This window comes from Saccopteryx leptura, chromosome 1 (genome assembly GCF_036850995.1).
Source record: "Saccopteryx leptura isolate mSacLep1 chromosome 1, mSacLep1_pri_phased_curated, whole genome shotgun sequence".
Classification (NCBI taxonomy): domain Eukaryota; kingdom Metazoa; phylum Chordata; class Mammalia; order Chiroptera; family Emballonuridae; genus Saccopteryx; species Saccopteryx leptura.
In genome coordinates, this window is record NC_089503.1 from 60,434,301 (window position 1) to 60,462,032 (window position 27,732).

At 50.3% G+C, this 27,732-nt stretch overlaps 1 protein-coding gene across 2 annotated transcripts in view; it reads right to left on the minus strand.

Moving 5' to 3' along the window:
- Positions 1–27,732, minus strand: part of ARRB1 (arrestin beta 1) — a 77,244-nt gene that overhangs the window by 38,187 nt on the left and 11,325 nt on the right. The window contains exon 1 of one of the 2 annotated variants that reach the window (XM_066368714.1): positions 3,092–3,224. The exons of the other annotated variant lie outside the window; for it this stretch is intronic. Coding sequence (XP_066224811.1) covers positions 3,092–3,096 — 5 coding nt within the window. The 5' untranslated portion in view covers positions 3,097–3,224. Of the gene's footprint in view, positions 1–3,091; positions 3,225–27,732 lie in introns of those variants that run through there. 2 annotated transcript variants of the gene reach the window in all.

Here is a 27,732-nt window from a genome sequence, read left to right on the forward strand (position 1 = left end):
TTGGAGCAAAGATGGCCCGGGCGCTGGGGATGGCTCCTTGGCCTCTGCCCCAGGTGCTAGAGTGGCTCTGGTCGCAAAAGAGCGACACCCCGGAGGGGCAGAGCATCGCCCCCTGGTGGGCAGAGCGTCGCCCCTGGTGGGCGTGCCGGGTGGATCCCGGTCGGGCGCATGCAGGAGTCTGTCTGACTGTCTCTCCCCGTTTCCAGCTTCAGAGAAATACAAAAAAAAAAAAAAAAAAAAAATTTATAAAGCAGAGTTACAGCAAGTTAAAGCATATAATAATAATTACTTACCAAGTACTTTATGTCAGATTTTTGCTAAATTTGGCAGAATAAATCTTTATAAAACAACTTACTATAGTTAAATCTATCTTTTTATTTATGCTTTGGTTGCTCTGCTACCGCCCACCATGAAAACTGGAATGCCCACCAGTGGGCGGTAGGGACCAGGTTAACTACCACTGCTATATTAAAATAAAATATCAATTCAGAAGCATTATATTTTTTTCCATTTTCACATTTCATAAAACACCAGAACAGAACAGTATAGTGGTGCATTTCCAACTCCAACTCATCAACCACTCTGTCGGTCTGTCGGGGGCAGAAAGCTCTCTATAGTCATGGGCTCTGCAAGGACTGACAGCTATGGCCTAAGGTGGCAGCTCATTTGGGAGAGGAAATCTACGCCTTACATTTAGCCACATAAGTTGCCTTTGATATGCTGGAGCTGCATTCTCAGGAATTTTGAGAGCTAGTTGTTAAACACAGCCCTTGTTAGGGGCTCTATACTAGGGGTGAATTTGCTCCCCCACCAGGGACATTTGGCAATGCATGGAGACATCTTGGGTTGTCACGGGGTATAAAGGGACTACTGGCCTCTAGTAGATAGAACCCAGGGATGCTGCCTGCACACAGGTTAGCCCCCTTCCTGCCTCCTACAAGGAATCCCCAGTTCAAATGTTTTTTGTTTTATTAATTTTCCATTTATTTACTTTAGCAAGAGAGGAAGGGAAGGGAGGGAGAGAGACAGAGAGAGAGAAACATTCATCTGTTCCTGTATGTGCCCTGACTGGAGATCAAACCAGCAACTTCTGCACTTTGGGACGATGTTCTAACCAACCAGGCTATCTGACCAGAGCCCCAGTCAAAATGTTAATAGTGCTGATGGTAAGAAATCCTGATCTAAACTTATAATTAAATAAATTATATTACAAACAAAGGGAATACATACTCAAAACTTATCACTTACTAATTATTTTACTAAATTTTACAATGATGATCTTGATCTGATATGATGATCTATTTATGTCTACTAATCTATCTGGTGAGAATGCTATATGATGTGTCTAACTGTACCTCTTCCCAACTCCATGTTCAATGATATCATGGCAGCGGTGTGAAATCTATGGTGGGAGAATTTACACCACAGAAATTGGCAAATACCACAACCCTTGCCCCCTTTTTCTCTGAAAGACTAATTGTTACCAGTACATCACTGGTGTAACCCTAAGTAGAGAAGAGAAATTCAGAAGCCTAGTGAATGCTTCTAAGGTCCAGCCCAGGCAGACAGCTCAGCACCAGCCTGATGCAGTGCAGAACAAGCAGCTGAACATGGCCACATGCACAAACTCTATACATGTCATCTATGCACATATGCACACCACACCTGCCCCACACTCAACATACCCACAGACACATGCACCCCACATACCCACAGATACACACCCACCACACATATACACAACACCCATGACACCACAAACACATTGTACATACTTGCCTCATATACCTACACCAGACCCTACTATAAATACTTCATACCTCACACCACATGTACATTATACACAGATATTTATACATACTACACACATACACAGACACCACACACACAAATACTAAGCACACCCCACACACATCTCACATACAATCCCACATACCTATGCCAAACACATACCACATAAATATGCACTCCTACAGTAGCCCTGAGGAATAACTCAAACAACGGGAAAATAAAAAGAATACCAGTCTGGCCCAACCAGGTAGTGGCACAGTGGATAGAACTTCAGCCTGGGACAGAGGACTAAGGTTTGAAACCCCAAGATCACCAGCTTGAGCACGGGCTCATAGGGCTTGAGTGCGGGCTTGAGCGTGGGATCATAGACATGACCCCATGGTCGCTGGCTTGAGTCTATAGGTGGCTGGCTTGAAGCCCATAGGTGGCTGGCTTGAAGCCCAAGGTTGCTGGTTTGAGCAAGGGGTCACTGGCTCGGCTGGAGCCACCCGGTCAGGCACATATGAGAAAGCAATCAATGAACAATTAAGGTGCTGCAATTAAGGTGATGCTTCTCATCTCTCTCCCTTCTGTCTGTCTGTCCCTGTTTCTCTCTCTCTTTCTCTCTCTCTCTCTTTCTCTCTCTCTCTCTCTCTCACTCTCTCTCTCTGGCTCTCTCTTTCATGTGCATGCTAAAAAAAAAAAAAAATGCCAGTCTGGCTGGCCACATTCTTGGGTGTCTGAGCAACTTCACCTTTCCTAGCTCCCCATCTGTGGCCCAGCCTTCTGCACACACCACCACACCCAACCCGCTGAGGTGAAGGTCTCAACAGCCCCTCACCCCCAGGGACCCCCTCTCTGCACCCAGCTCTCCTGGCCCCTGGAGCCCTAGCTGAGAGGTCTCCCATCCTGCTCTGTGCCCAGCTCTCCACAGGCTCTGGAACTGAGCCCGGCTGGCTGTGGCCTCCAGGGCCTGGCTTCCACCCCTTCCCAGAGCCCATGACAAGCAGTTCCCTGGGTGGCTCCACCCACCACTTTAGCTGCCACCAGGTGCTGGTAAGTCCACACCTTCATCTCCAGCTAGACCCTCTCTGACTTCACATCCACCAGCCTTGGGACATCTTTACTCATATGTCCCCCGACTTTTCAGACAAGTACCAAACAAATATCCTGTCTGCCCACACTTGTTCCTACCCTACGTTCCCTGCCCCTACCTACCTTAGAGGTCACCACACAAAAAATGCTCAATATATAGCTCAATTATATAAATTTTATAAAGAGAGGAGTAAAACTTCTTTATGAGGCAGATAGAAAGTCTTACCCCATTTTACAGATGACAGCCCTGTGTCTTGGCGAAGTTAGAGGACCAGCCCAGGAGCAGCAGCCCAGACAGGGGGCTGCATGGGACAGAGGGAGGCCCTGGAAGAGCCAGCAGCAGCCAGGCCCGGGCAGGCCTGCGGATCGGCTCCCCAGACCTGAGCGAGGGGGTTAGTTACAAAGAAAAGGAAAAGGCGTTCCTGATATGCGTCCTGTTTCCTCTCCTCCTCTGGGCTTCTCAGGCCTTGGAGGGCGGATGTCTCTGGGCCTACAGCACTCGACTTACACACGGACCAGCCGAGAGTGAGGGTCTCCGGGGCCCTTTCCTCCCAGCAGTCTGGCCTGCATGAGAACAGGGGCTCCCTGGAGCGAGCACTCAGGCTCCCTTCGCCGCCTGGGGGAGCCTCTACCCTTTATCCCCAGCAGATACTCGGCACAGCCAGGCCTCTCTTGTCTATCAGATTGTCCCATAATGGCACCTCCACTGGGAGTCTTCCATGTCACCCTTACTTGTTATGGGGGCTCCTCTACAGTCCCCCTTCTTCCCTTCCTCCCTGCCCCACAGCAGCCAAGCACATTACTTTGCCCAGTGTTCTGTGGCTATTACATATAGACTGGGCTCTCCATGAATAGGGGGGAGTGGGGGGGCAAAGAAAGGCAGAAGTCATAAAATGGGGCTTCTTGAGTGAGAATTGACAAGATGAGTCTCCCCCATAAGAGGGGGCCAGCCTGAGTAAAGAAATCAGATGTCCTCTATCAGATGAAGATTTCCCTGAGGGTGGTGGCCATGACTCCTTCAGACAGAAGGCTTCTGCAGGACAAAGGTCATGCCTCCTTCCTCAGACAAGGAGCTGCCGGAGGTCAAGAGGGCTCTGTCCCCTGCAGTAGACAGGGAATCCCAGAAAACAGGAGCCATGTTCCCCATCAGACAGGGTCTTTCCTGGAGGACAAGGCCATGCCTCCTCCACCAGACTAGGAGACTCGCAAAGGGACAATCCCCATCTGTTACTCCCACAACAGTTCTCAGAACAGACTTCTGCTCAGTCTAACACAGACAGAGAAGGGCTTCCCTGTGGGGCAGAACTGGGGGGAAACTTGCCCACAGCATCCCTTATACAGAATCCCATGCCAACTTCTCACTCATGCCTTCAACTAAACTGAAGCTTCCTTATCATCCTTAAGACAGCCATGTGTCTGAGCAGAGGCCAGCGGCCGTCTGTTCTGGCCAGGGCCGTCAACTTCTCACAAGATAGTGAAATGGGCCATGAGAGATCCAGACAAGAGGATGCCCAGGACTGGCTGTTTACCTAGCTCTAGTCTGGATGTGTCCTGATATGTGGGCTGAACGGTCTCTACCTCTAACTGGCAAAACTCTTCTCCTGTGGTCACTAATCCCCCACTCCCCAACTTCCCAACTCTATCAGCACCCAGCCCTGCCTGGCCTGGCGGGGGCAGTCAGAAGGAGGAAAAGCAAGGCCCTTTCCAAGTCCCTCCTCGAGGCCATCCCCAGGGGATCGTCCCTGAGCTGCGTCTAAGCTGCCTCCCAATCGCCTTCCCTGCACTCAGGACAGCTCCAGGGAGCTGCTATTAGTTAGCTTCAATCTATAAAGTGCTTTGCCCACACGTTTTATGAGCTCAGCACTGGAGGCTGGAAGCAAGAAGTGGAAATAAGTGAACCCAGGTCACAGTCAGAGCAAGGGAGCAGCTGAGCCCCGAGACCAAGGCCCAGGGCCGATGCACATCTGCTGAAAAGTAACCTGATGGACTTGTTAACTTAACCTGGGTATATTTTCTGATTAAGAAATAATAATGATTAGCCTGACTGGTGGGGGCACAATGGATAGAATGTTGACCTGGGATGCTGAGGTCCCAAGTTCAAAACCCCCATGGTCACTGGCTTGAGCCCAAAGGTCGCTGGCTTGAAGCTCAAGGTCACTGGCTTGAAGCTCAAGGTTGCTGGCTTGAGCAGGGGGTCACTGGCTCAGCTGGAGCCCCCCGGTCATTGCACATATGAGAAGCAATCAATGAACAACTAAAGTGCTGCAACTATGAGTTGATACTTCTCATTTCTCTTCCTTCCCATCTGTCTGTCTCCTCTTTTGCTCTCTCTCTCTCTCTCTCACAAAAAATAGTAATAATAATAATAATAACAATAATTGTTATTATTATTATAACTGATGTTTATGAAGTGTTTAATACAAGCAAGACACTATTCTAAATATTTTATGAATTCATTTAATCTTCATAAGAACCCTGTAAAGTAAATACTCATATTATTATTCCTACTATACATATGAGGAAATTTAGAAACAGAGAGGTTAAGTAATTTGCCCAAAGTCACAGAGCAGAAAATAAGAAATGTATCATCTGCTAGATAAGTTAGGAAATAAGGCCCTGGCCAGATAGCACAGTTGGTTGGAGTGTCGTCCCAATACACCAAGGTTGCAGGTTCAATCCCCAGTCAGAGCACCCAATTAAAAAAAGAAATAAAAAAGAAGTAAAAATATAATAATGTTTCTGAATTTTAAAAAGAATTAAATAATTTTGAAAGATACAGTTTATCCTAAGTGTGTTCCAAAATTAATACATTCATTATTGGACTTCATTATCGGACATGCTTAGGATGTAAGAAGTTCTCTAAAGAGTAGCCTAACAATGTAAAACAGGCTCATCGGTCATCTCAAAATCACAGTCATCTTTCTTTTGAATGTTTTATTACAATTTAGAAAACAAAAAACAATTTTTAAAGATTTATCATGTATTTGTTATGTGCTAGCTAACTTTATATCATGTTTGATATGGAGAGATAACGCAAGGAAAAAAAGGCACTATTTCTCGAAGAAGGTCTTGGTGTCTCTAGGCTCTCCCTCTAAGAGGGTGTCTATCTCCTGTACTTCCTTGATGTTTGCACCCCAGGACAGGAGCTGCTTCAGGACAAGGACTGTGCTTGGGACCAAGGTACATCATCAAGGAGTTACGGGCTTGGGCCGGGCAGGCGTGTCTCTTAGCCTGCATTTCAGCTGTCTGGAGTGTTAAATGAGGCACTGGTACATAGTTAGATCTCTGTGAGTGGTGAAAATACTAACCACCACCACCACAGTAAACAGGCTGGCTGGGTGGCCTTGGGCTGGTCCCTGTCCGTCCCTTAGCTGGCTCGTGAGCTCCCAGAGAGGGTCATATTACCTCACAGGAGCTTGGGCAGCTGAGAGAAGATAATGGATAGGAAGAGTTTCTGGGAGGCCAGAGTGCTGGGCAGAGACAAAGGTCTGTTATTAGGACAAGGCTTAAATTATCGAGCATTTTTAAGAAATGCATTTCCATTACTTCCAAGAACACATGGGCTTGCAGATGAGGTGATCCAAGCAAAGCCAGCCAAGAGCAGCTGTCTGTGATGCAGCAAGCAGCAAGGAGCGTTCTGGGGCACCCCGAACTGCTCCCCAAACCACACCTGCCCTTCACACCGGCTCCCTTTTTCTTTCCTGGGAGGCCACGAGAAACCTGCCAGGAGGAATAGTGCTAGCCTCCTCCTTATCCACCAACCTGTCAGAACCAGCTCCACCTGCGCCAACTCAGATGCTCATTTTCCCCTGAGCCCCAGGGAGACCACACAAATGGTGACAGACATGGGGAAGAGCAATTGGGAACAGGTCCGGACCTCTATCCTGACACTTACTGGTTCTTCACCTCACCTATCCTCACCTGGATAACGGATAGAACAACCTACCTCCAGGGTGTTGAGGGGAATGAAAAAGAGGATGTCTGTCTATGCCTGGCACATAGTCCAAGTTCAATATATGGTAGGATTCGTGCACTGAGAGGCAGCAGAAGTGCCACGGTGAACAGGGTTATCCAGGCCCCCGCCTCCGTGTGGCTTAGAGTCTAATGAAGGAAAGACTTAGGTCATCACATGTAAGAACACACAAGGGTGGAGGAACCTTTGACCACCACGCTGTATCTCCCAATATTTATTTGGCACTATGTATTTAGTGGGCCAAAGGCACTGGGACATGGGCCTCCTGGGGGTGCTTAGTGTAATGGATAAGATTATGAAATACACTCCTTAAGGCCTGGGCAGCCCCTCCCTCAACACTCTGCCCTCTCCTGGCTCAGGTTTCACCTTCATCAGGAAACCTCATGACCAACGTGCCCCCCTTGATGTCTTGATTATCAGCAAGAGGTCCCAGGCACAGGCATAAGCATTAACACCACAGAAGGGGAAGGACCCTTAAACTTTGATGACTTGGCCACCAGCTTTGAGCTTGACTGAGTTTGACTGAGTCAGTCATGGGGGCCTGCTCACTTCTAAGGAACAACCCGCCATGTGAGGACCTTGCCCACGTCAGACCCCAGGAGGCCAGCTTGAGAGCCTTTGTCATTCTGCCTCTGTCCTGCCAGAACGACAGTGACCTTGAGAAGCAGAGGGGTCTGTGGTGAATGCAGACTCACGTATGATGGGTGTGACAGATACACACACCAACAACTGTCCTGCAAAAGGAAGGGGTTATAGAGAGGGTGACAGTAACTCTAGGAGGGAGAGGCTCAGTTCTTCCCAGATGGCAGGGGCTGGCTGCTGAGGAAGTTACAGAGAGCAGGGGACATCTGAGCAGGGACTTGAAGGATAGTTAAGAGTTGGCCAGGTTGTCAAGGTGCAAGAGAGAACATTAAAGAAACAGGCATATGCATTGAATTACACATCCAATTCAGAGCGTACCTTTCAAAATCATTCTTATTGGATTCTCTCAAATCCCAGAATGCTATTATTATCTGCCTCTGCACCCATCACACACACACACACACACACACACACACACACACACACACACACACACACAAGTAAGGTGTAATAAAGGCAGATGATGAGCCCAAGGACTGAGCAGAGGGAAGAGAGGGGACAACACTGGCTGAGGTGGCCCTCTTCTCACAAAGGGTGGTGGGTATTTTTCTCTAGCAGAAACTCCTCACTTCTGGCCCCTGCTGGTCTCCCTCCTATCCCCAACATACATACACACTCCTCCAGGTCCCAGGGCCTCTCGGAAGAAGTGTCTGGCAGAGGGACAGAACAGCGTGACCGGTCCAGGCCCAGGAGGGAGGGAGAGAGCTGACCATTCTTTCAAGCCCAGCTTGGAGGCTCTGCCCCACCCTCTCCCACGTTTACTGAGCCCCGATCATCTCAACCTCTCCCCCTGTAAATCTCTTCTCCTGGCCTCTCCTCTTCCCTTCTCTCACCGAGGCTGCTGCCAGCCTCTCCCTCTCCTCCCTCCACCCCATACCCTCCCCAGGGATCAGTGAGCTCAGCCTTTCCCATCAGCCATCCCTGGGAATGATGGGAAATGCTCAGCAGGCCAGGAACTGAGAGGAGGCCAGCACATCGAGAGGAAGAGAGGAGTGCTTTTTGAGGGCCACTGGGGGCATCCTAGGGGCAGGGCTCAGTGTTGCTGCTTCCTAGGAATCCCAGGCTAGGCCACGGGCACAGTCAGCCTGTCCATGCTCCACGCTCCAAAGGAGGTGCGATCCCATGCTGAAGACAGATGGGGTCTTACTGTATGGATGGGGAGGCAGGCTCAGAGAAAGGAGGGAAAGAAAGTGCATTGAGTTATATTAACCAGTGTCACCTCAATAAAATTCAATTTAAAAAATGAAAAAAAAAAAAGAAAGTGTATTGAGGGACTGAGTGCCATATCCCAGGTCCTGTTTGAGCCTTTCACATTTCTTGTCTTTTTAATCCTCACAACCACCCTCCAAGGCTGAATAATGGCCCCTAAAATGCCTATGTCCTAACCCCCCTCCCAATTGTGAACATTCCCTTATATGGTAAAAAGGACTTCGCAGATGTTATTTAGTTGAGGATCTGGAAATGAGGAAACTACCTTGCATTATCTGGGTAGGCCCAGTATGATCACAGGGGTCCTAATAAGAGGGAGGCAGGGGGCTCAGAGAGAGAAAAGGCAATGTGACCACAAGAGCGTTGATAGACAAGAAGATACTGCACTGCTGCTTTAAGGTGGAGGATGGAGCCAGGAGTCAAGGAATGCAGGCAGGTCCTAGAAGCCACAAGAGGCAGAGGAATGAGTCTCCCTTCAAGCCTCTGAAAGGAACACAGCCCTGCTGACCCACTTTAGGACTTCTGATCTCTGGAACTAAAAAAGAATAAATGTGTGCTGTTTCAAGCCACTAAATGTGTGGTAATTTGTTACAGGGCTGTAGGAGACGAATATAGTAGGTAGTCCCGTTCTCATTTTGCATATGAGGAAACTGAGGCTCAGGAAAGGCACGAGACTTCCTCAGGTCCTGCATGCTCCCCTCCACACCACACCCGCTTCCTGTAAATCTCCGAGGGTTCTTAAAGCCGGTGCCCCTCAGCCAGGACTTCAGGGCTGAGGATAGTCTGAGGAGCAGGAGGGGCCAGCCAGTGCAGGGCTGAGGCTGAGGACAGGAAGGGATCTGGGGAAGTAACGCTCTGCTGGCAAGGGGTTATGTTATGGCCGGGCCCTCCTGGAACTGGTAACTGAGTCCTGTCCCGCCCCAAACCGTGAAGTAGGGAGGCATGTGGGAAGGGCCCTAGCTACACAGCTGGGCTGGGTGTTTGCAGGATTAACAGGGATTAGATGAAATCCCCTCATAATCTCTCTTTGATCCTGATACAATCCCTAGGAGGAAGGCTCTACCTTTTCCCCATATTACTGGTGAGAAAAATGAGATTTGGGAGTGAGTGACTGGCCCAAGGTCTCACAGCTAGTAAGAAGTAGGATCCAGGTATCGATAATGACTGACTTCACAAAAAGCATCACAACCAGTACTCATGGCTGTAAGTGCTGTGTGCATGATGCTGTTAACTCATGCTAGCATTTTCAGTCATTCTAGATGCACACCTGACCAAGTCTCTCCTCTGTCTAAAACCCCTTAACCACTCTGCCCTACAAACCCTCTGCAATCTGGCCCTGCCCTCCCTTCCAGCCTCCTCTCCCACGTTCCCCTGCCCCCCCCCCACACACACACACACTCTCCAGCCACAGTGACCTTGGTCAGTTCCCCAGAGCCATCAAACTCTTTCTAACTTTGGAATCTCCCACAGGGCTCCAGCTCCACCAGCCCTGGGCCACATGCACTTGTGGTGGAGAAACCACAGGTTCTGGCCATGCCCGCTCCTCCTAGTGGGTAGGGAGAGGGCGCAGAGTCTGGTGTCAGCCCCAGATGGCAGGAGGCCTGGGAGGGCCGAGAAAGCTGGTCATTTCCTACACAATTAAGGCAACAGCACCCTGGATGTAGGACAGGGTGTGTGATGTCACAACCTGGGTGACAGGCCCTCCCAGAAACGCAGACTCCAGGACACTGGAGCTAAGGGAGCCTCAGAGAACATCAGGTCCTGCCCCACGGGGCACACATGGCAACTCTGAGGCCCAGAAAAATGCAGGAGTCAATCCTGCCCCACAGTATGTCACGATGGGAGTCAGTTTGGGGTAGTGATTAAGGCTTTGGTATCTGCCACTCACTAGCTGGGTGACCTTGGGCAAAGAGTGAATCACTCTGTCACCTCTAAAATGACAACGATGACAGCACCTTCCTTGTTGAATGCCTGGGAAGGACTATATTTCTTATGTATAAGATGCACCTTAATTTGGGGGCCCGAAATTTGAAAAGAAAATGTATTACATAAAGTTATTGAATTTTATTCATCACAAAATTTATACAACTCCTCATCCACACAAAAAAGCGGGAAATGCAAGTAAAAAAATCTACAAACACTGTAAGATGCACCAGTTTTTAGACCCCAAAGTTTTCAGAAAAGGGTGTGTCTTATACATGGGGAAATACGGTACCTGGTGCAGCAAAACCTGTGATAAATCATTGCTGCTGTCACCACTGGGAGAGCCGGGCCCAGACTGAGGGCTGCAGATGGGAGTCCCCTCTCTGTTCTATAACCAGAGAGTTAACTTAACCCCCAGGCTGGACTCCCAAGGGAAAAACAGGCACTTAGCTATCTCCAAAGCCACTGCTTCTGGGCCCCCAGAGCTGGTCGGTCCTTAACTGATTATCTCTAGGAAAGGGATTATCAGCCTTATTTTCCTTACAGTTAAAGAAAGTCCCTACCACCACCACCACCAGGGAGCAAGCCTGGGATGGAGGGGCTCCTGATCCAAACCTGGGCTCCCCTCTTCCACACTGAGGTGGGTAAGAGGAATAGACTGTGGACTGAGCACTCCCTGCAGGGGGCGCTGTGCTGCGGCTTCCATGCAATCACCTTACCTCCAGCTCACCGCAGCCCACCAACAGGAGGCGATGAGGCCCGTTTTGCTAAAGAGGAAGCGGAGGTTTCCGGAGAATTAATAACTTTTCTGCCTGCGGTACCAGCTGGCAAAGCCACATTCCTGCCCTACTCCAGGAGGCCTCTGGGCCAGCGCCCATTCCTGTTCTAAAGCGCTGTGGTGTAGGGCTTTGCTGAAGGGCAGGCACCCAGACCAGGCTCTAAGGCCTGGAGGCCGCCTGCTGACCTGACTTCTGTCCCCTGCACCCATCTCCTCCCTCTAGGACTTCTCATCTCACCTCAGCCAGCCCCAAAGATCTCTTATTAATAACTGGGAAAATAACACATCGTAACGCTGTTGCCACCATCTGGACAATGCTGTCCACATTGACACTGAGTTCACATCCACTTCGCCTCACTTTATCTCAGCTTTCTACTCATTAGGCGCTTCCTCAGAAAGCCTCCCGTGACACCCAGCTAGGTCAGGTCCCCCCATGAGGCACTCTGAGAGCACTTCCCACAGTGTGCGTCTCTGGCCGGCTGTCTCCCTGATTCAGCCCATAAGCCCCATTAAGCCACTCTTCACTTGCCTGAGCCAGGCTCTATGCCAACTGCTGAACGTAGGCGTCACGTTCAATCTGCATGATGACTCTAGAACATGGGGACTATCACCCCCATGTACAGATGAGGGCAGAGGAACTCAGAAAAAGTGACTTCCCCAAGGATACCCAGCTGACCCGCACCCAAGACCAGTCACATAATTTGGGTCTGATGCAGGGCCCGGCCCTGGCCGGTTGGCTCAGTGGTAGAGCGTCAGCCTGGCGTGCAGAAGTCCCGGGTTCGATTCCTGGCCAGGGCACACAGTAGAAGCGCCCATTTGCTTCTCCACCCCTCCCCCCTCCTTCCTCTCTGTCTCTCTCTTCCCCTCCCACAGCGAGGCTCCACTGGAGCAAAGATGGCCCGGGCGCTGGGATGGCTCCTTGGCCTCTGCCCCAGGCGCTAGAGTGGCTCTGGTCGCAACAGAGCCACGCCCCGGAGGGGCAGAGCATCGCCCCCTGGTGGGCGTGCCAGGTGGATCCCAGTCGGGCGCATGCAGGAGTCTGTCTGACTGTCTCTCCCCGTTTCCAGCTTCAGAAAAATACCAAAAAAAAAAAAAAGAAAATGCAGGGCCCCTGCCCCCTGGCCGGATAGCTCAGTTGGTTGGAGCGCCGTCCCAAAACGCAGAGGTTTCCAATTTGATCCCCAGTCACGGTACATATAGGAACAGAGGTTCCTATCTCCTACTCTCTCCCTTCCTCTCTCTAAAACCAATAAAATAAACATTTTTAAAAAATAAAAAGAAAGAAAAGAGAATGCAGGGCCGCTTGTTCAGATTTTAAGAGGGAGACAGAGAGCACTAAACCAATCATGAGGCCCTTCTGAGACCAGGGCCCTGTGCGATGCATAGGGCACCGGCCCATAGAGCCAGCCCCCTGGGCATCCATGTCTGCTGACTCCAGGCCCAAAGCCAGGCTCCTCCCACTGAGATGCCCCTGGGCACCTGTCCATAGGCAGTGTTTCTCACACTTGAGCCTGTGTCAGCATCATCTCAGAGGCTTGTTAAAGCCCAGCCTTCTGGGTCCCCCCCCCCACCCCCAGAGCTCCCATTCAGTAGGTATAAGGTGGATCTGGGAATTTTCATTTCTAATTGTTGCATTTCTAAAGGTGATACTGGGGTCCTGAGACACTGAGGCCCATTGCCCTAGGGAAAGCATGTGAGGAAGGAGACGGAGATCAACAGGGGCATTCCCAAGCCAGGGCCTTGGGGAGGAGAGACTTAGGGGAAAGCTTTCAGGACTGAGGATGCCCATAGTTCTTAAATTATACTCAGGCCTCAGGCCAAAAGGCCAGCTCTGCTAAGAAGGAGAGCGGTGTGAGGGAGGGAGGAGAGGAAGGGGAGGAAATGGGAAAGAAAAAAGAAAGCTTTACACAAGTACCTTGTTTAATTTCTGTAGCAATCCTTTGAGGTGCCTTCTATTATCTTTATCATAGAGGAAACCGCACTATAATGGAGTCGATAATTTGCCCAGGATCATAGCCAGGAAATTATGGAGACCACAGTTGAACCTGGTTCTATTTTACATGTTGTCATAAAGCCTGCTTTAACCAGACGGCCCTTACAGGTTCTAGTCCCATGACTTGCTCGACCCAGGGAAGCATACCCAGTAACCTTGGGATGGAGTCACACAGTCCCAAGCCCTGGCCAACCCCCAGGGCCCACCCCTCCACCGCCTGCCTACCTTCCAAGCTCAGGCCAGCAGCACAAAGACTTGAGCCCCAACTAAGGGAGCTCATTGCTGGTATCATTCCAGCAGGCCAGGGTGTCTCACCCTGATCGGGGGTTCCTTCCACATCCAGGCCCTTCTCTCTAGCCTCCCCTCTAGGCACCTGCCCTACATGCCCTAAGCCCCACATTACACACCTCTGTTTCAGAGTTTGCACCGGCTGTTCCTTCTGCCTAAAATGCCCTTCCCACCCTGCCTATCTGTCCAACTCTTATCCACTTTCCAAAACTCCAGGTCAAAAAAACATAACAACAAAAAATACCCAGGTTAGTTCTACCTCTTCTGGGAAGTGCTCCCTCAACAGCTTGTCCATCCTCACCTCCACCATGCCACTCCCTGCCTCCCTGGCTGCTCCTCTGACCTGCTCCAGGCACCGTGCACAGTGCTGAGGACACAAGGCCCAGACTGAACTCTGTCAGGCCAGGGTATGGGTCTGCTTCACCCGGTGAGCCTCTACCAGGAAGGGCAGACAGAGAGGGGGTCAGTGAGGGTCCCCAGCAGATGACAGAACCTCTCCTGGGGATGTGACAGAGGGAGCAGGGGGTAGGGGGGAAGTAATGCAAATTCTACATTCCAAGCCACTGCCAGGTTGTGGGGAGCAGCTCCCCAATGCCCCACGCTAAAAGTAAAGATCCTTGACGAAGGATCACAAACCACCACCAACTCAACACACGGCATGCTGTGTGCCTCTGTGTGGAGGGGCCACATTGGCCATGGGCTCCTCCAGGAAAGCGAGGCCCAGAGAGGGAAAGGGATGAGCCCAAGGTCCCACGCAGAGCAGGAGGCAGCCACAGAGTAATCCTGTAGCATCCTCTCCCAGGAGATATGGGTTTTAAACAATGGAGGAAGGAGAAGGCGATGTGCCCCCACCCTGAGAGATGTGCCCTGCAGACAGACCTCTCCTCAGCAGCGGAAGGCATTAATGGATGCACTCTGGAAAGCCGCAGCACACAGAACCCCCACGTGGGAAAGGATGGTGGCTGCCTAGCTGAGTTGGGGAGAGGCTGGGGTAGAGCCAGGCTGACAGAGGAAGCATCCTGAGAGGCAAGGGGGAAAAGGGAGGATGAATGAGAAAGGAGGAAAGAGCCAGACACGCAAACACCTCCGCCTCCTCTTTCCAACCAAAACAGAATCCCTGGCAGACTGAACCTGTGAGGAGGGAGACCGGCAGACTGAACCTGTGAGGAGGGAGACCGGGATAGAAGCTGAGGCCTCAGAGGGGCAGGTGGCAGGACAGGCACTGGGGACGGGAGCCTCGGGAAGCTTTAGGGGCCGGTAGTGCTGGGGGGGGGGGGTGTGTGTGGCAGTGTTGGGGAGGCCCCACAGCCACCAGGGCTGGCCCCACTCAGTACCCACAGGGGCAAGGGCACAGAAGGAAAGGGATGTGTGCTCTACCTGGTCACTCCTGCTGCTCCTTCAAGACCCACTCAGGCAACAACTCTTCCCAAAGCCCCCAGACCTGACCTCTGGGCTAGGCTGGGCTCGACACAGAATTAGTGGAAACTCAGAGAATATAGTGGAGCAAAACTGATATGATGGAAAGCCCACAGTCCAATGGGAAACCCAAGGAGTTCAAAGGAGGAGTGTGGGCACTGACACTGCTCTGAACTCCCATACAACCAGGGACTGACAGCACTCAGGCCCGGCCGTGAAGCCTCGACACAGCCCCTTTCTCTGGGAGGAAACACTGCTGGGCTAAGAAGTCAGGAGGAGCTGTGGGACCCAGGAAGAGGGAGGTGTCGTCTCTGTCCCCCAACCCCACTACACATGCACACATGCACATACACACGTGCCTGCGCGCGCGCACACACACTCAGCACGGGGAGCTGTGGGGCTCGCAGGGACCTGGATTCTGGTCCTGGCTCTGGCTCTGCCCCCTGGACAAATCCCGTGACTTCTGCTGCTCTCTCCATTCCCTTGCCCGTACAATGGGAGGGAGAGGCCCAAGGTGAAGCACAGGCCTCCAAGTAGGTAAGAATTGAGGTCTCTAGTATAACTTTGGCACATGGGAGAAACTCCCACCCCCACACCAACTCCCACCCATCCCTGCCCTGGCTGGCACCCTCTTCCCTCAGGCCTCCCTATGGTACAGCCAGCCTAGGAGAGGTCAGGAGGGTAGGCAGCCAGGCCTTGCACCCAAGGGGGAGAGTGGCCCAAAAGCAAATGCACTTCTTGTCCAGGGGCCTTTCTCTCCTTCCTCTCCTCTCCCTCCCCCCACATATGTCCTTACCACCATTTGAGAGGATTCATTGTGATGACTAGTGTCTGGGCTTTCCCTCATAACCCTCATCTGACTGGCTCTAAGCTGCTAGAATTTAGGGGTCCTTCTTTCATTCACTCTGTCATCATAGTGAACTAGTCTGCCTTGGTTGACACCTTCACTAGCTTGAGGCAAGCAGTCAAGTGACTCCCTCTCCCTCGGCCTGTTCCTGTATCTGGGAAGAAGGAACGAGAGTAGAGCCTAAGGATTCAGTGTTGTTCTGAAGATTAAATGAGCATAATACCTGGCACCTAGTAATACATATTAGCTCTATTATTATTAATAATATTCAACAAATACTTACTGAGCACCTATTATGTGTCAAGCATTGCTGTCCACCAGACATTACATTGGTGACTAAGGCAGAATTGTACAATGAAACCTATCTAGATGAAGGTTTCCTTCTGGCCAGAAGACAGTAGGGCCCTGCACCACTCCAGGGGGTGCTATGGCACAGATCACAATGCCAACAGCATCCCCTGTAAGTGTGCAACACAACAGCCCTGCAAGACAAGCATCAAACAAACGGTGCACAGTGATTTGATCAGTGCTATCGGGTGCAGTGCTCCAGGAGGCCAGGACGGGCGACCTGACCAGCCTGGACAGTCTAGTAGGCTTCCCAAAGAAGAGATATCTGAACGAGAAGCCAAAGAAGAAGCAGTAAGATCTCTGAACGGGGAAAAGGGTGGAAATGTTGTGTTGCGACAAAATGGAACAAAACTCTCAGTGGGAAGGCTCGGGAAGGGGGTGGGGTGGAACAAGACTCACAGCCGGTACTGAGGGAGGTGGGGAGGTGAAGCCAGCAGGGGCAGGGCAGGAGGGCCTGGTCACCAAGCAGCCCCAATCAGGAGTTGAGATTTTACTGTCATTTGTGTTATGATGTGCACAGGGTTTCAGCAGGGAAGAAACATGATGCAGTTACACTCTAACATGCTCATTTTGACTGCTGGCTGGAAAACAGAAGGGCTGAGGGGCTAGTATATATAGACACAGAGATCAGGATCAATAAAAAACAAAAGTGCTCTGGGTTCAAATTCCCCATCTGCCCTTTATTAGCCAGAATACAGTTCACAACAGCACCGGCTTCTTTGGGTGTTGTGGGGATTGAACGCGCGACTTCTCATATGTAAAGAACGTGGAACAATACCTGGCCCACAGAGTGCTGAGTGTTTAGCTGATATTTTTCATCCAGGTGATAAATGAAGGTGTCCAGAGTAGAGAGGCAGCAAGAGAGAGAGGAGGGGCCAGAGTCCAGGGATAATATCACCAGGTCCCTGCAAGCAGCAGCTGCTCCAGCCCAGAGCCAGCTGCAACCACCACGGACCCTGAGCCAGAACTGCGTGAGCTCTTCCCACATTCCTGACTCATAGAAACCGGGAGACAAGAAGATGAATGTTGTTGTTTTGAGCTACTTAGCTATTGGGTGACTGATTATGTAGCAAAAGATAAATGAAACAACTCATATTGAGAGTCACCTTGAGAGAACCTCCTCTCCCCCATAAGCAAGAAACTCACCTTAGGAGCAAGAAAGGTGTGCAGGGAGGAGGGCAGCAGTCAAGCCTGGGATCCCTGTGGCGTCCAGGATTCCGTCATCAGGAAGTGATCGAATAGTTTCAAAGCTAACCATTTTAGCATTATTTTTTTAAGAATTTTTTTAATTTATTCATTTCAAGGGGGGGGGCAGGAAGCATCAACTCTTATATGTGCCTTGACCAAGCAAGCCCAGGGTTTCAAATCAGTGACTGGTCCAAGTCAACACTTTATCCACTGTGCCACCAGAGGTCATTTAAGCATTATTTACAAGAGCAAAACACTGGAAATAACGTAAATGCCAAATAAGGGAATGGTCCAAGAAACTGCAGAGCATTCATATAAGGAACTCTTGCGTGTCGTTACAAATACAGAAATTAGGAGAAGTTAATGGCATGGGAAATGCTGAAGGAAAAAAAGCAGTAATCATATGCCACGTATGGATTAAGCACACTTGCGTATGGATACACTAGTGGGGGCTGGCTACCCCCACAGCAGGCAGAAGCACAGTCCCTGAAGACTGAAGCTCAGGCAGGGTGCCCTGCTTCCCACCCCAACCTCTACCCTGGCTGCCCACTCCTCAAAGATTGTCCACTTTTTATAAATTGAATCTCAGCAGACATGACACCTCAGGCCCATCCCAAACATGGGCTAGCGACCTATGTGGTTCAGAGGTCTGGAGGTCAGAAAAGGCTGAGAACCCCAGAACTCAGCCAGCCTGACTTGTCTGGTGACACATGGGCAAACTAAGGGCCAGGGACTTGCTAAGGTCCCCTCAGGCCCAAGGCACCAGCTCACAAGCACAGGGCATTTTCAAATGCTAGAGGAGCCCTGCCTGATCCAGGGGAGGTGGTGCCTGTTCAGGCAGCTCTGGAGAAGCAGGAGGTGGTGAACAGTTTTCACTAACAGCTGAAGCTGCAGGCACAGCAAGGGACGGCGAGTGCTGCAGTTGTGACCCCCATACCAGGATGTGAGGGAGGCCCTGAGTCATGCTCACAGCTGTGTCCCCAGAAGGCAGCCCAGGGCCTGCCTCGGTGGGGGGTGCTCAGTAAACGAACAAATAAATAAAACATGTGAATGAGTGTTAATAACAGTAGCTAACACTTACAGCAGGACTTACTTTGAGCCAAGCACTATTCTATGCACTTTGTAGATATTAAATCATTTAATCCTCAGGTTTCCATAATAAAAGATAAAGATTCCCCTAATTAAAACTTTATTATTCCCATTTTATAGATGGGCAAACTAAAACAAAGAGAGGTTAAAGAATCTGCCTGACCAGGCGGCGGCACAGCGAATAAGGCATCGGACTGAGACACGAGGACCCACGTTCGAAACCCCAAGGTCGCCAGCTTGAGCGCAAGCTCATCCGGCTTAAGCGTGGGATCACTGACTTGAGCATGGGATCATAGACATGGCCCTCTGGTCACTGGCTTGAACAAGGGGTCACTTGCTCTGCTGTAGCCCCCTGGTGAAGGCACATATGAGAAACTAATCAACGAACAACTAAGGTGCTGCAACGAAGAATTGATGCTTCTCATCTGTCTCCCTTTCTGTCTGTTCCTATCTGTCCCTCTCTCTGTCAAAAAAAAAAAAAAAAAAAAAAAGGAACCTGTCCAAGGCCATGCAGCTTTGAACCCTGGCTGCCTCGTTCTAAAACCCTTGGTGTTAACCAGTCTGCCACCCACTCAACACCTCCACCCTGAAACAGCTGCTCTCTCCCACACCATTCCTTCCCTAGTAGCCTCATGCCAACATCCATGTCTCACATCCAATATTCCTTCCTAACAGATGTTGCCTTTTTAATTAGCAATTTTAAAAAATAATTTATTAGGGTGAAATCTACATGACATAAAATTTATCATATTATAGTGAATAATTAGTGGTATTTAGTACCGCACAGTGTTGGGCAAAAAAACTACTACCTCTATCTAGTTCCAGAACATTTCTATCTTCCACAGTAAAATCCCTCACCTGGGAGTAGCTTCTTCCCCTCTTTCGACCTTCCCCCAGCCCCTGACAACCACCCATGCTGGTTTTCTGTGTCAATGGATATATCTATCCTGGACATTTTATATAAATGGAATCATACAATATATGGCCTTTATGACTGGCTTCTTTCCTTTAACATAATGTTTTCAAGGTCCATTCGTATGTGGCATGGATCAATATTTCATTCCTTTTGATGATAGACTATTTTTCTATGATATGAATATACCACAATTTGTTTATCTAGTCAACCATTGATAAACATTTGGGTCACCTGTTTCCATATTTTGGCAACTGTGAGCAGTCACTGTGGCCTTTTGATCCACACCATGACCCTGAGAGTGAGTACTGTTGTTCTATCTTGTTCCCCAGAAGGCAACAGTGAGGTTCACTTATGGTGGAGAGGTGACTTGGACTGAAGCCCACCGCCTCCTGGACTATAGAGTCCTTCTCTATGTCCTCGTCTCCCACCAGCCAGTCACTCATCCCCCAAGTCACACCTTTCCTGAGCATCAGTTATATACTAGGCTCTAGGCCAGGTGCTGGAGACACAGAGTGAATCTCCACCATAGCCTGAAGGCAAAGGGATGGGCTCTTGCTCAGCCCAAAGGTTCCAGGATCCTGGCACATCATGTTCAAAATTAGTACAAAATTGCTGTACAGGAATGCCCTGCTCCTTTTTCTCTCTGGGTTTCAGCTTTCCTCCCTGCAAAAAAAGGAAGGTGGCCCCCAGCAGAAGACTCCAGAAACCTGCACAATAAGACTGTCCAGTGGAGCAGAAACTGCCAGACTCAAAGGGCCTTCAGGAAACACAGAATTCACAACCCTGGAGAGGGGAGGATGTGTGGGATCAGGACAGCCAGTGAGGCTTTCCCCTGCCAACCAGTCATTTCCCCTCTCAGACATAAATGCACTAGAAAAAGCCCTATGCTAGGAGTCCCCATTGTGCCTTCCTGCTGTGTAACCTAGAGCAGTGGTCCCCAACCTCTTTTGGACCACGGACCGGTTTAATGTCAGAAAATATTTTCACGGACCGGCCTTTAGGGTGGGACGGATAAATGTATCACGTGACCGAGACAAGCGTCAAGAGTGAGTCTTAGATGGATGTAACAGAGGAAATCTGGTCATTTTTAAAAAATAAAACATCGTTCAGACTTAAATATAAATAAAATGGAAATAATGTAAGTTATTTATTCTTTCTCTGCGGACGGGTACCAAATGGCCCATGGACCGGTACCGGTCCACAGCTCGGGGGTTGGGGACCACTGACCTAGAGCCAAACCTTCTCTGAGCCTTCTCTGCCCAAAGGCAGGGGCTCAGGGATTGAGGATTCCAGATTCTAGGTTGGGAGGAGTGGGCTGGCCTTAGAGGGCCCTTCCTGCTGAAGACTATTTTCCAAGCCATCTCTTTGTGTAAGATGGTATGGCTATGACCACTAGAGACTCACAGAGGCCACGCCCTTCCAGACCACCAAGAAACTGCCTTCTGCCACACATCAGCCTGTCAATGGGACCAGCCTGAGAAAGTATCTGGCAAACAGTATCAGCTGAGTCACTAACAGTCCCCACTGCCTCCTCAGGCCTCCCTCACACATGACAGGTCCCCCCAAAACATGTGATGAATGAATAAATGCATGAACAAAGAATGAATGAATGAATGAACAATCCCTTGGTGATTTCCCAATTTCTAACTCCCTTCTTTCGTCTATTTTTTTACACAGCTGCCATGTGAACCTTCAGATCTTGCCTCACATGCAAGCTGTGTAGCCGTGAGCAGACTGCTTCACTTATCTGGTCCTCAATTGCCTCATCTGCAAACAGGAACACTACTTGTGTGGTAATTAGGAAGATTAAAAGAGAAAGCAGCTGGGCCGTTAGCCCAATTGGCTGGAGTGTCATCCCAACATGCCATGGGTTCAATTCCCAGTCAGGGCACATGCAAAAGTCAACCAAGTAGCCCTGGCCGGGTGGCTCAGTGGTAGAGCGTCGGCCTGGCGTGCAGAAGTCCCGGGTTCGATTCCCGGCCAGGGCACACAGGAGAAGCGCCTATATGCTTCTCCACCCCCCCTCCTTCCTCTCTGTCTCTCTCTTCCCCTCCCGCAGCCGAGGCTCCATTGGAGCAAAGATGGCCCGGGCACTGGGGATGGCTCCTTGGCCTCTGCCCCAGGCGCTAAAGTGACTCTGGTCGCAACAGAGCGACGCCCCGGAGGGGCAGAGCGTCACCCCGGGTGGGCGTGCCGGGTGGATCCAGGTCGGGCGCATGCAGGAGTCTGTCTGACTGTCTCTCCCCATTTCCAGCTTCAGAAAAATGCAAAAAAAAAAAAAAGTCAACCAAGTAAATGCATAAATAAGTGGAACAACAGGTAGATATCTCTCTCTCTCTCTCTCCCAAATCAATCAGTAATTTTTTTTTTAAAGAGAGAAAGCATATACTAGCACCTCAAGAACTAAGGAGGAGTCCAGCCTGACCAGGCGGTGGCGCAGTGGATAGAGCATCGGACTGGGATGCACAGGACCCAGATTCGAGACCTCGAAGTCGCCAGCTTGAGTGTGGGCTCATCTGGTTTGAGCAAAGCTCACCAGCTTGGACCCAAGGTCGCTGGCTCAAGCAAGGGGTTACTCGGTCTGCTGAAGGCCCATGGTTAAGGCACATATGAGAAAGCAATCAATGAACAACTAAGGTGTCGCAACAAAAAACTAATGATTGATGCTTCTCATCTCTCTCTGTTCCTGTCTGCCTGTCCCTATCTATCCCTCTCTCTGATTCTCTCTCTGTCTCTGTTTAAAAGAAAAAAAAAAAATAACTAAGGAGTTCAGGGAAAGCTGTTGAAGAAAAAAGTGTTTCTCTTTGGCTCCCTACTGCATCCAACCCTTCCCAGCTCTAATCCTCAAATCCCTCTCTGTTCCAAAGGCTGGAGGGAAGAGCCTCACCCCTGGGCTGGCCCCTGGCTGGATATAACTGTTTATGCCAAGCCCAGCCTCCGAGGGACAAGTTATTTGCTCTGCTTGTAATTAATTGCAGAAGGCCCGGCTGGGTAATAAACTCTGCCGGGGAAACATAAACAGTTTGTACAGAGCTCCAAATCCATTGTGAGGCCAGTAGAGAGGGTCTGAGAAAAGGATTGTTCTCCCCAATATCCTCCTAGCCAGAGGCCGTGAGGTCACTGCAGGTCAGAACTGGAAGGGCACCTCAGAGATCCTCTGCAAAACAGCAGCTGACATGACTGGGTGCTTACCTGGTTCCAGGCACAGCTGAGCACTCAGTTATCTGGGACCACTATTTCCTCATCTTAAAGAAGATAAAATTGAAGCCGAAAGAGGTAGAGTGACTTGTCCCAACTAGAAGGTGGCTGGGCTGGAAGGGATACCAGGTCTGACTTTAGAGAAGGCAAAGGAAAGGACAGCCATTTAATCAACAAAAATGTACACATGCCCCCTGTGCCAGGCAATGGGACCTGGAGACAAGCTCTGGTGGCCCTTGCATTCCAATGGGGACAGGCAGATCTTAAATGTTGACCAAATAATGATTTGATTACAAGGGTGATAAGAAGAAAGAAAAGAGTCCCTTGTGCAGCAAGCCACAGTTGACCATTCGGGCTCTGAAGGGCAGAGAACACGCAGTAGGTGCACAGTAAGTGAGTTTCTGTTTTTCCTTTGGGCGGTACAGCTTCTCACCAACCAATTCACAGTGTTTCGAAGGTACTGTGGCAGAGCTGGAATATAATGATGGAAGAAGAAGACATACCCCTGCCCACAGGGAGCCCACAGTCCAACGAGGGGTAAAGGGGTGAAGTGCCAGACAGGTTGATGAGGGCCGTGGGACAGAATGAGAGACAGTCAACATTTATTGAACACCTCTTTTTGCCAGGCACTGTGCTAAGCCCTACATTATCTCACTTAAGTCTTATCACAACGGTGGGGTGGGGGTGGGGGGGAATGCTATCACTCCCATTCTAAAGATGAGAAAACTGAGGTTCAGAAAACTTACATGATTGTCTCAAGGTCACAGACAAAACAAGTAATAGGAATGAGATTTAAAACCTGCCCTGACACCAAAGCCCATGTTCTTTCCTCATAGCCCCCATCCCAGTCTCCTCCCTCCCCACTTAAGTTGGGTGGGACAGGAGGCAACCCAGACTCTTCTGGGGGAAGCACTGCACCCTGCTGGCCTCGCTTCCTTTCTGGGCAGCAGAAGTCAGCTCAGCCTGCCTGAGGAGTTTTACTCAGGCAGACACCTTCCCCCTCAGCCCCAACCCATGAGCAGGAAAGGTCAGTCCAGACGTCCACCTTGCCCTTCTCCCACAAAAAGGGCCAGTTTACAACAGCTCCTTCCAAGGGAACTGAACTTCACAGCTTATTAACACTTTCACCCTCTTAGCTCATCTCACACCCCACCCCCACCCCAGCAGCTGTGTCCCCGCAGCCAGCATCAGGCACAGCACAGGTGAATTCCACAGCAGAGCTGGCCCGTCCCAGTGGAAGAGGCAGGCTCCCCCAGCCATCTCCATCCAGTTCCCACCAACATTTACCGAGCTCCCATGACAAGCTGAGGGCTGTGCCAGGCAGTTTTACCTATGGTATGTTATCTAAACCATCCTATGGCCCTTTTGGGTAGGAATCATGGGAATCGTGTCCACTTCGCAGATAAGTAAGATTGAGGGCAGAGAGACCTTTTCCAGTGTCTTATTAACACAGCAAGCAGGAGCTGAGCAGGGCCTGGCCCAGAACTGGCTCTGTGAGATGCTTCAGGTCCTTCCTCAGAAGGGAGGGCTCTGACGATGACCAGGGCCACAGGTGGGAAAGAGATCTCTGCGGACAGGCAGCAATGTGGCACCAACGTCCTGGCACAAAGCACTACCCAGCCAGAGCAGGAACAGACCCCAGCTGAAATAGGCCTGAAACTCATGGAGTTTGGAAGCCCTCTTAAAACACACACACACACACACACACACACACACACACACACACACACCTTCCTTTTGCACATTTCACAAAACCCCTGGGCACAGACGCATTGCTCTACCTTGGAAAGGGCCCTGGAGTGCGAAGGGCCTGAAGCTGCAGCCGCACCAGCCTCATGGTGAATCCGTCTCTGGGCTGGAGGAAGGGCCCAGAGGCGATCTGAGCACAACCCGCCTTCACAAAGGCCCTGCCTCCAGCCCAAAAGACAGGCGAGGCTCCTGAGGACATTCCTTCTTCTTGTCAGGCGTCCTGCTGCTACTAAACCCTCCCTATAGTGGGTCTACGTCTGTTTCTCTCTTGCTGTGGTTTCAGAGAAGCAGAGCCCATCTCAGTGCAGGGTGTGTGTGCACACAGACGGCACCACTGAGTTTCTTTGTGGTCCTGCAGCACAACCCAGGGAAAAGCCTTTTATGAGTGGGTGGGCAGGGTCAGTCCCCACCTGAACCTGGCACCAGGGGCCAGCAGGAGCAGCTCTACGAGAACCACACCCCCAATATTTGAAGGGTATGACATGGTTTATCAGTGTTCCCACAGCCCACAGCCCACTTGGCCCACACAACAGCCCTGGAAGATAGAGCAAGCCTTATTGTCCCAGTTTACAGAAGAGGACAACAAATGACACTTGTTGTGTACCTGCCGTGTACTAGACATGCTGAGGCACCTTCCACAAGTGACATCTCACAGATACCCTGTCAGGAAGGGCTGTATACCCATGAAACATGTGGGGAAACTGAGGCCTCACCCAGCCTCTGGGTATGGGCCTGAGGATGGGGCTGCAGCCCTGCTCTCTTACCCCTCGTCCCTCTCTCAGAAGGCAGTGGGTCCAGGAGCAAGAGGCCTCCAGCTTCCAAGGCAGAGGAGCAGCAGGGGGCTCATTATAGGACTTCCCAGTAAAGGTGGGAATCGGCAACTGACTCCTCTCTGGATGTGTCAGAGGAAGAGGGCACAGGCCTTAGAAGCCTGAAACCTGCTTGACAGCAACAGCCTTATAGACTCAGGGCCTTTTGTCCTCCCACACCCCACCAAGCTGCAGAGGGTCCCTCTGTCTCTCTCTTATGACTCATTCAGTCATAATCCATTTTATAAACCCTTATGGAGAACGCAGCATAGGGTGACCAAATGTCCCCTTTCACCCAGGACTTGAGTTTCCCATGATGCAGGACTGAGACAGTCCCAGAAGAACTGGGATGACTGATCACCCTAATGTACTACGTATGGCCTGGTGCCGGGCACTGAAGATACCCTGTGTATGCTCACTGCCTTCAGAAAGCTTCCAATCTGAGAGTGGCTCTCACTCAACGAGGAACCACTTCCAAAGGCTCAACACCTCGCACACATTATCAACGGCAACCTTATAAGGAGGGTATTATCACCTCTGTGGTATACATAAGGGAACCAAGGCTCAGAAAAGTGATGTGACCTGCCCAGTCATAGAGCTATAAATGACACACTAAGACTTGAACTCAGAATCAATGAGACAAATTAAAAAAAAAAAGGCAAGTTCTAGCATGAACATTCAGAAAACAGAAAAATATAAAGATATGTTTTATTTCATCAAGTTTTGCAGCCCCAATGTCTAGTATGTCAGAAAATGTGTGTGGAAGGAAGGCAGGGAGGAAGAGAGGGAAGAAGGGAGAGAAGGAGGCCAGGAAGAGAGGTATATGCCTAATTTAATCATCTTCAGGCTAGGAAATCCCAGCCCCTAATTCAAAATATATACATTTCCCCTTTCACAGTTTCAGCAGTTTTCCTTCAGCACCAAGGCCAGGAAGGAAGTGAAAAGAGGGAAAGGGTGCTTCTTCTTTGGGTCAGCAGCTCAGGGCTTACTTCCTTCAGGGAATCTTCCCTGATTCACTTCCCCACCCAATTCTGGCCCCCATTTATAAGAGGTCCCTGTCGGGTGCTGGCGTCTAAGAGGTACCAAACACACATCAGCCCTTTAGCACAGGAAACTGACATGTTAACGGCTGACACCATCATAAAAGCCTGCAAGGAGCCTGGCTCTGCCTGGGCCGGGAGCAAGGCGTCAAGGGAGGGCACCATGCCCAAGCACGCAGCAGGTGCCTAGTGCAACACGTTCAGTTGAACTGTATTGATGTAAAGGTCAACCCTAACATATAAGGGAGATGTCATCAGTCAGAGGAGGAAGGCATTCCAGACAGAGACTGACTTGAACAAAGGCACACAAGTGTGGAAAGTAAGAGGAGTGGAGGAACATCCAAAGAAGTCAGTGTAGCCAGAGCTCTGGCTGTGAGGTTGGACGAGTTGGGAAAGGAGGTGGGAAGAAGTCTGGCACAGACCATGAATGACCTCCAGTGCCACCTGAAGAATGTGGACTGTCCTATAGGAAATGGGGAGCATCTAATTGGGTTTTAAACTGGGGAAGGACAGGGCCAGATGTACATTTCAGAACAAGAGGAGGGTTTGAAGGGTTTAGGCTGAGCAGATGGACAGCAGCCAGAATACTACTGCAAGAGTCCAGGCCGGAAGTGGGGCTTGTACTATGCTGGTAGCCGTGGAATGGGGAGAAGAAAAACACTTTGGAGATGGGGACATGTATCCATCACGTCAGGCTGGGAACCCCAACGGTTAGGATTAGGATTTCCCTTCTCCTTGCACATACACCCCCTCCCCTAGCCCTACACTCCGAAGGAAGCTGAGGCTGGAGACAGCCGGGTCAGTCTGTGGTCTGGGTCAGGGCCCAGTCTGAGAGTGGGTCATGGTTCTGTGTTTGAAAGTTCTTCCTATTAAAAACTTTTGCTTTTTGGTGCTCTCCCTCTCTGGAGCATGCACGTGCCTTCCCCCTTCCCCCATGCCCATGCATTATCTTTACCATTCTCTCTCCTAAGCTCCAAGGGCCCCCTTCTTTTGTCTGTGTAACTTGATTCTTTTAATTTTTTCCATTGATTTAGGGGGAGGCTAGAAAGAGAGAGAATGAGTGAGCAAGAAGCATCAACTTGCTGTTCCATTCAGTTTTGCACACAGTGGTTGCTTCTCATGTGTGCCCTGACCAGGGATGGAACCCGCAACCTCTGTGCACCAGGATGATGCTTCATCTACTGAGCCCCTCGGCCAAAGCTGTACCTGTTTCTTGAGCCCATTTCTTCTACCTCTGTGACTTTCTAAATAAACTTTCTTTTATAGTTTGGGGGAGGGGGGCTTTCACTTTTTTCCTTTTCTTTTGCAAAGTTGACTCTGCAAAATGGTGAACATCAGAGATGGCTGGAGTGTTTCAAACATGCACACTGAGTGGCTGCTGAAGTCAGCACTAAAATAATGAGAAATGAATATGTGCATATTAACCACTTGGTTATGCGTGTGATCATCTTTGTCATTTGT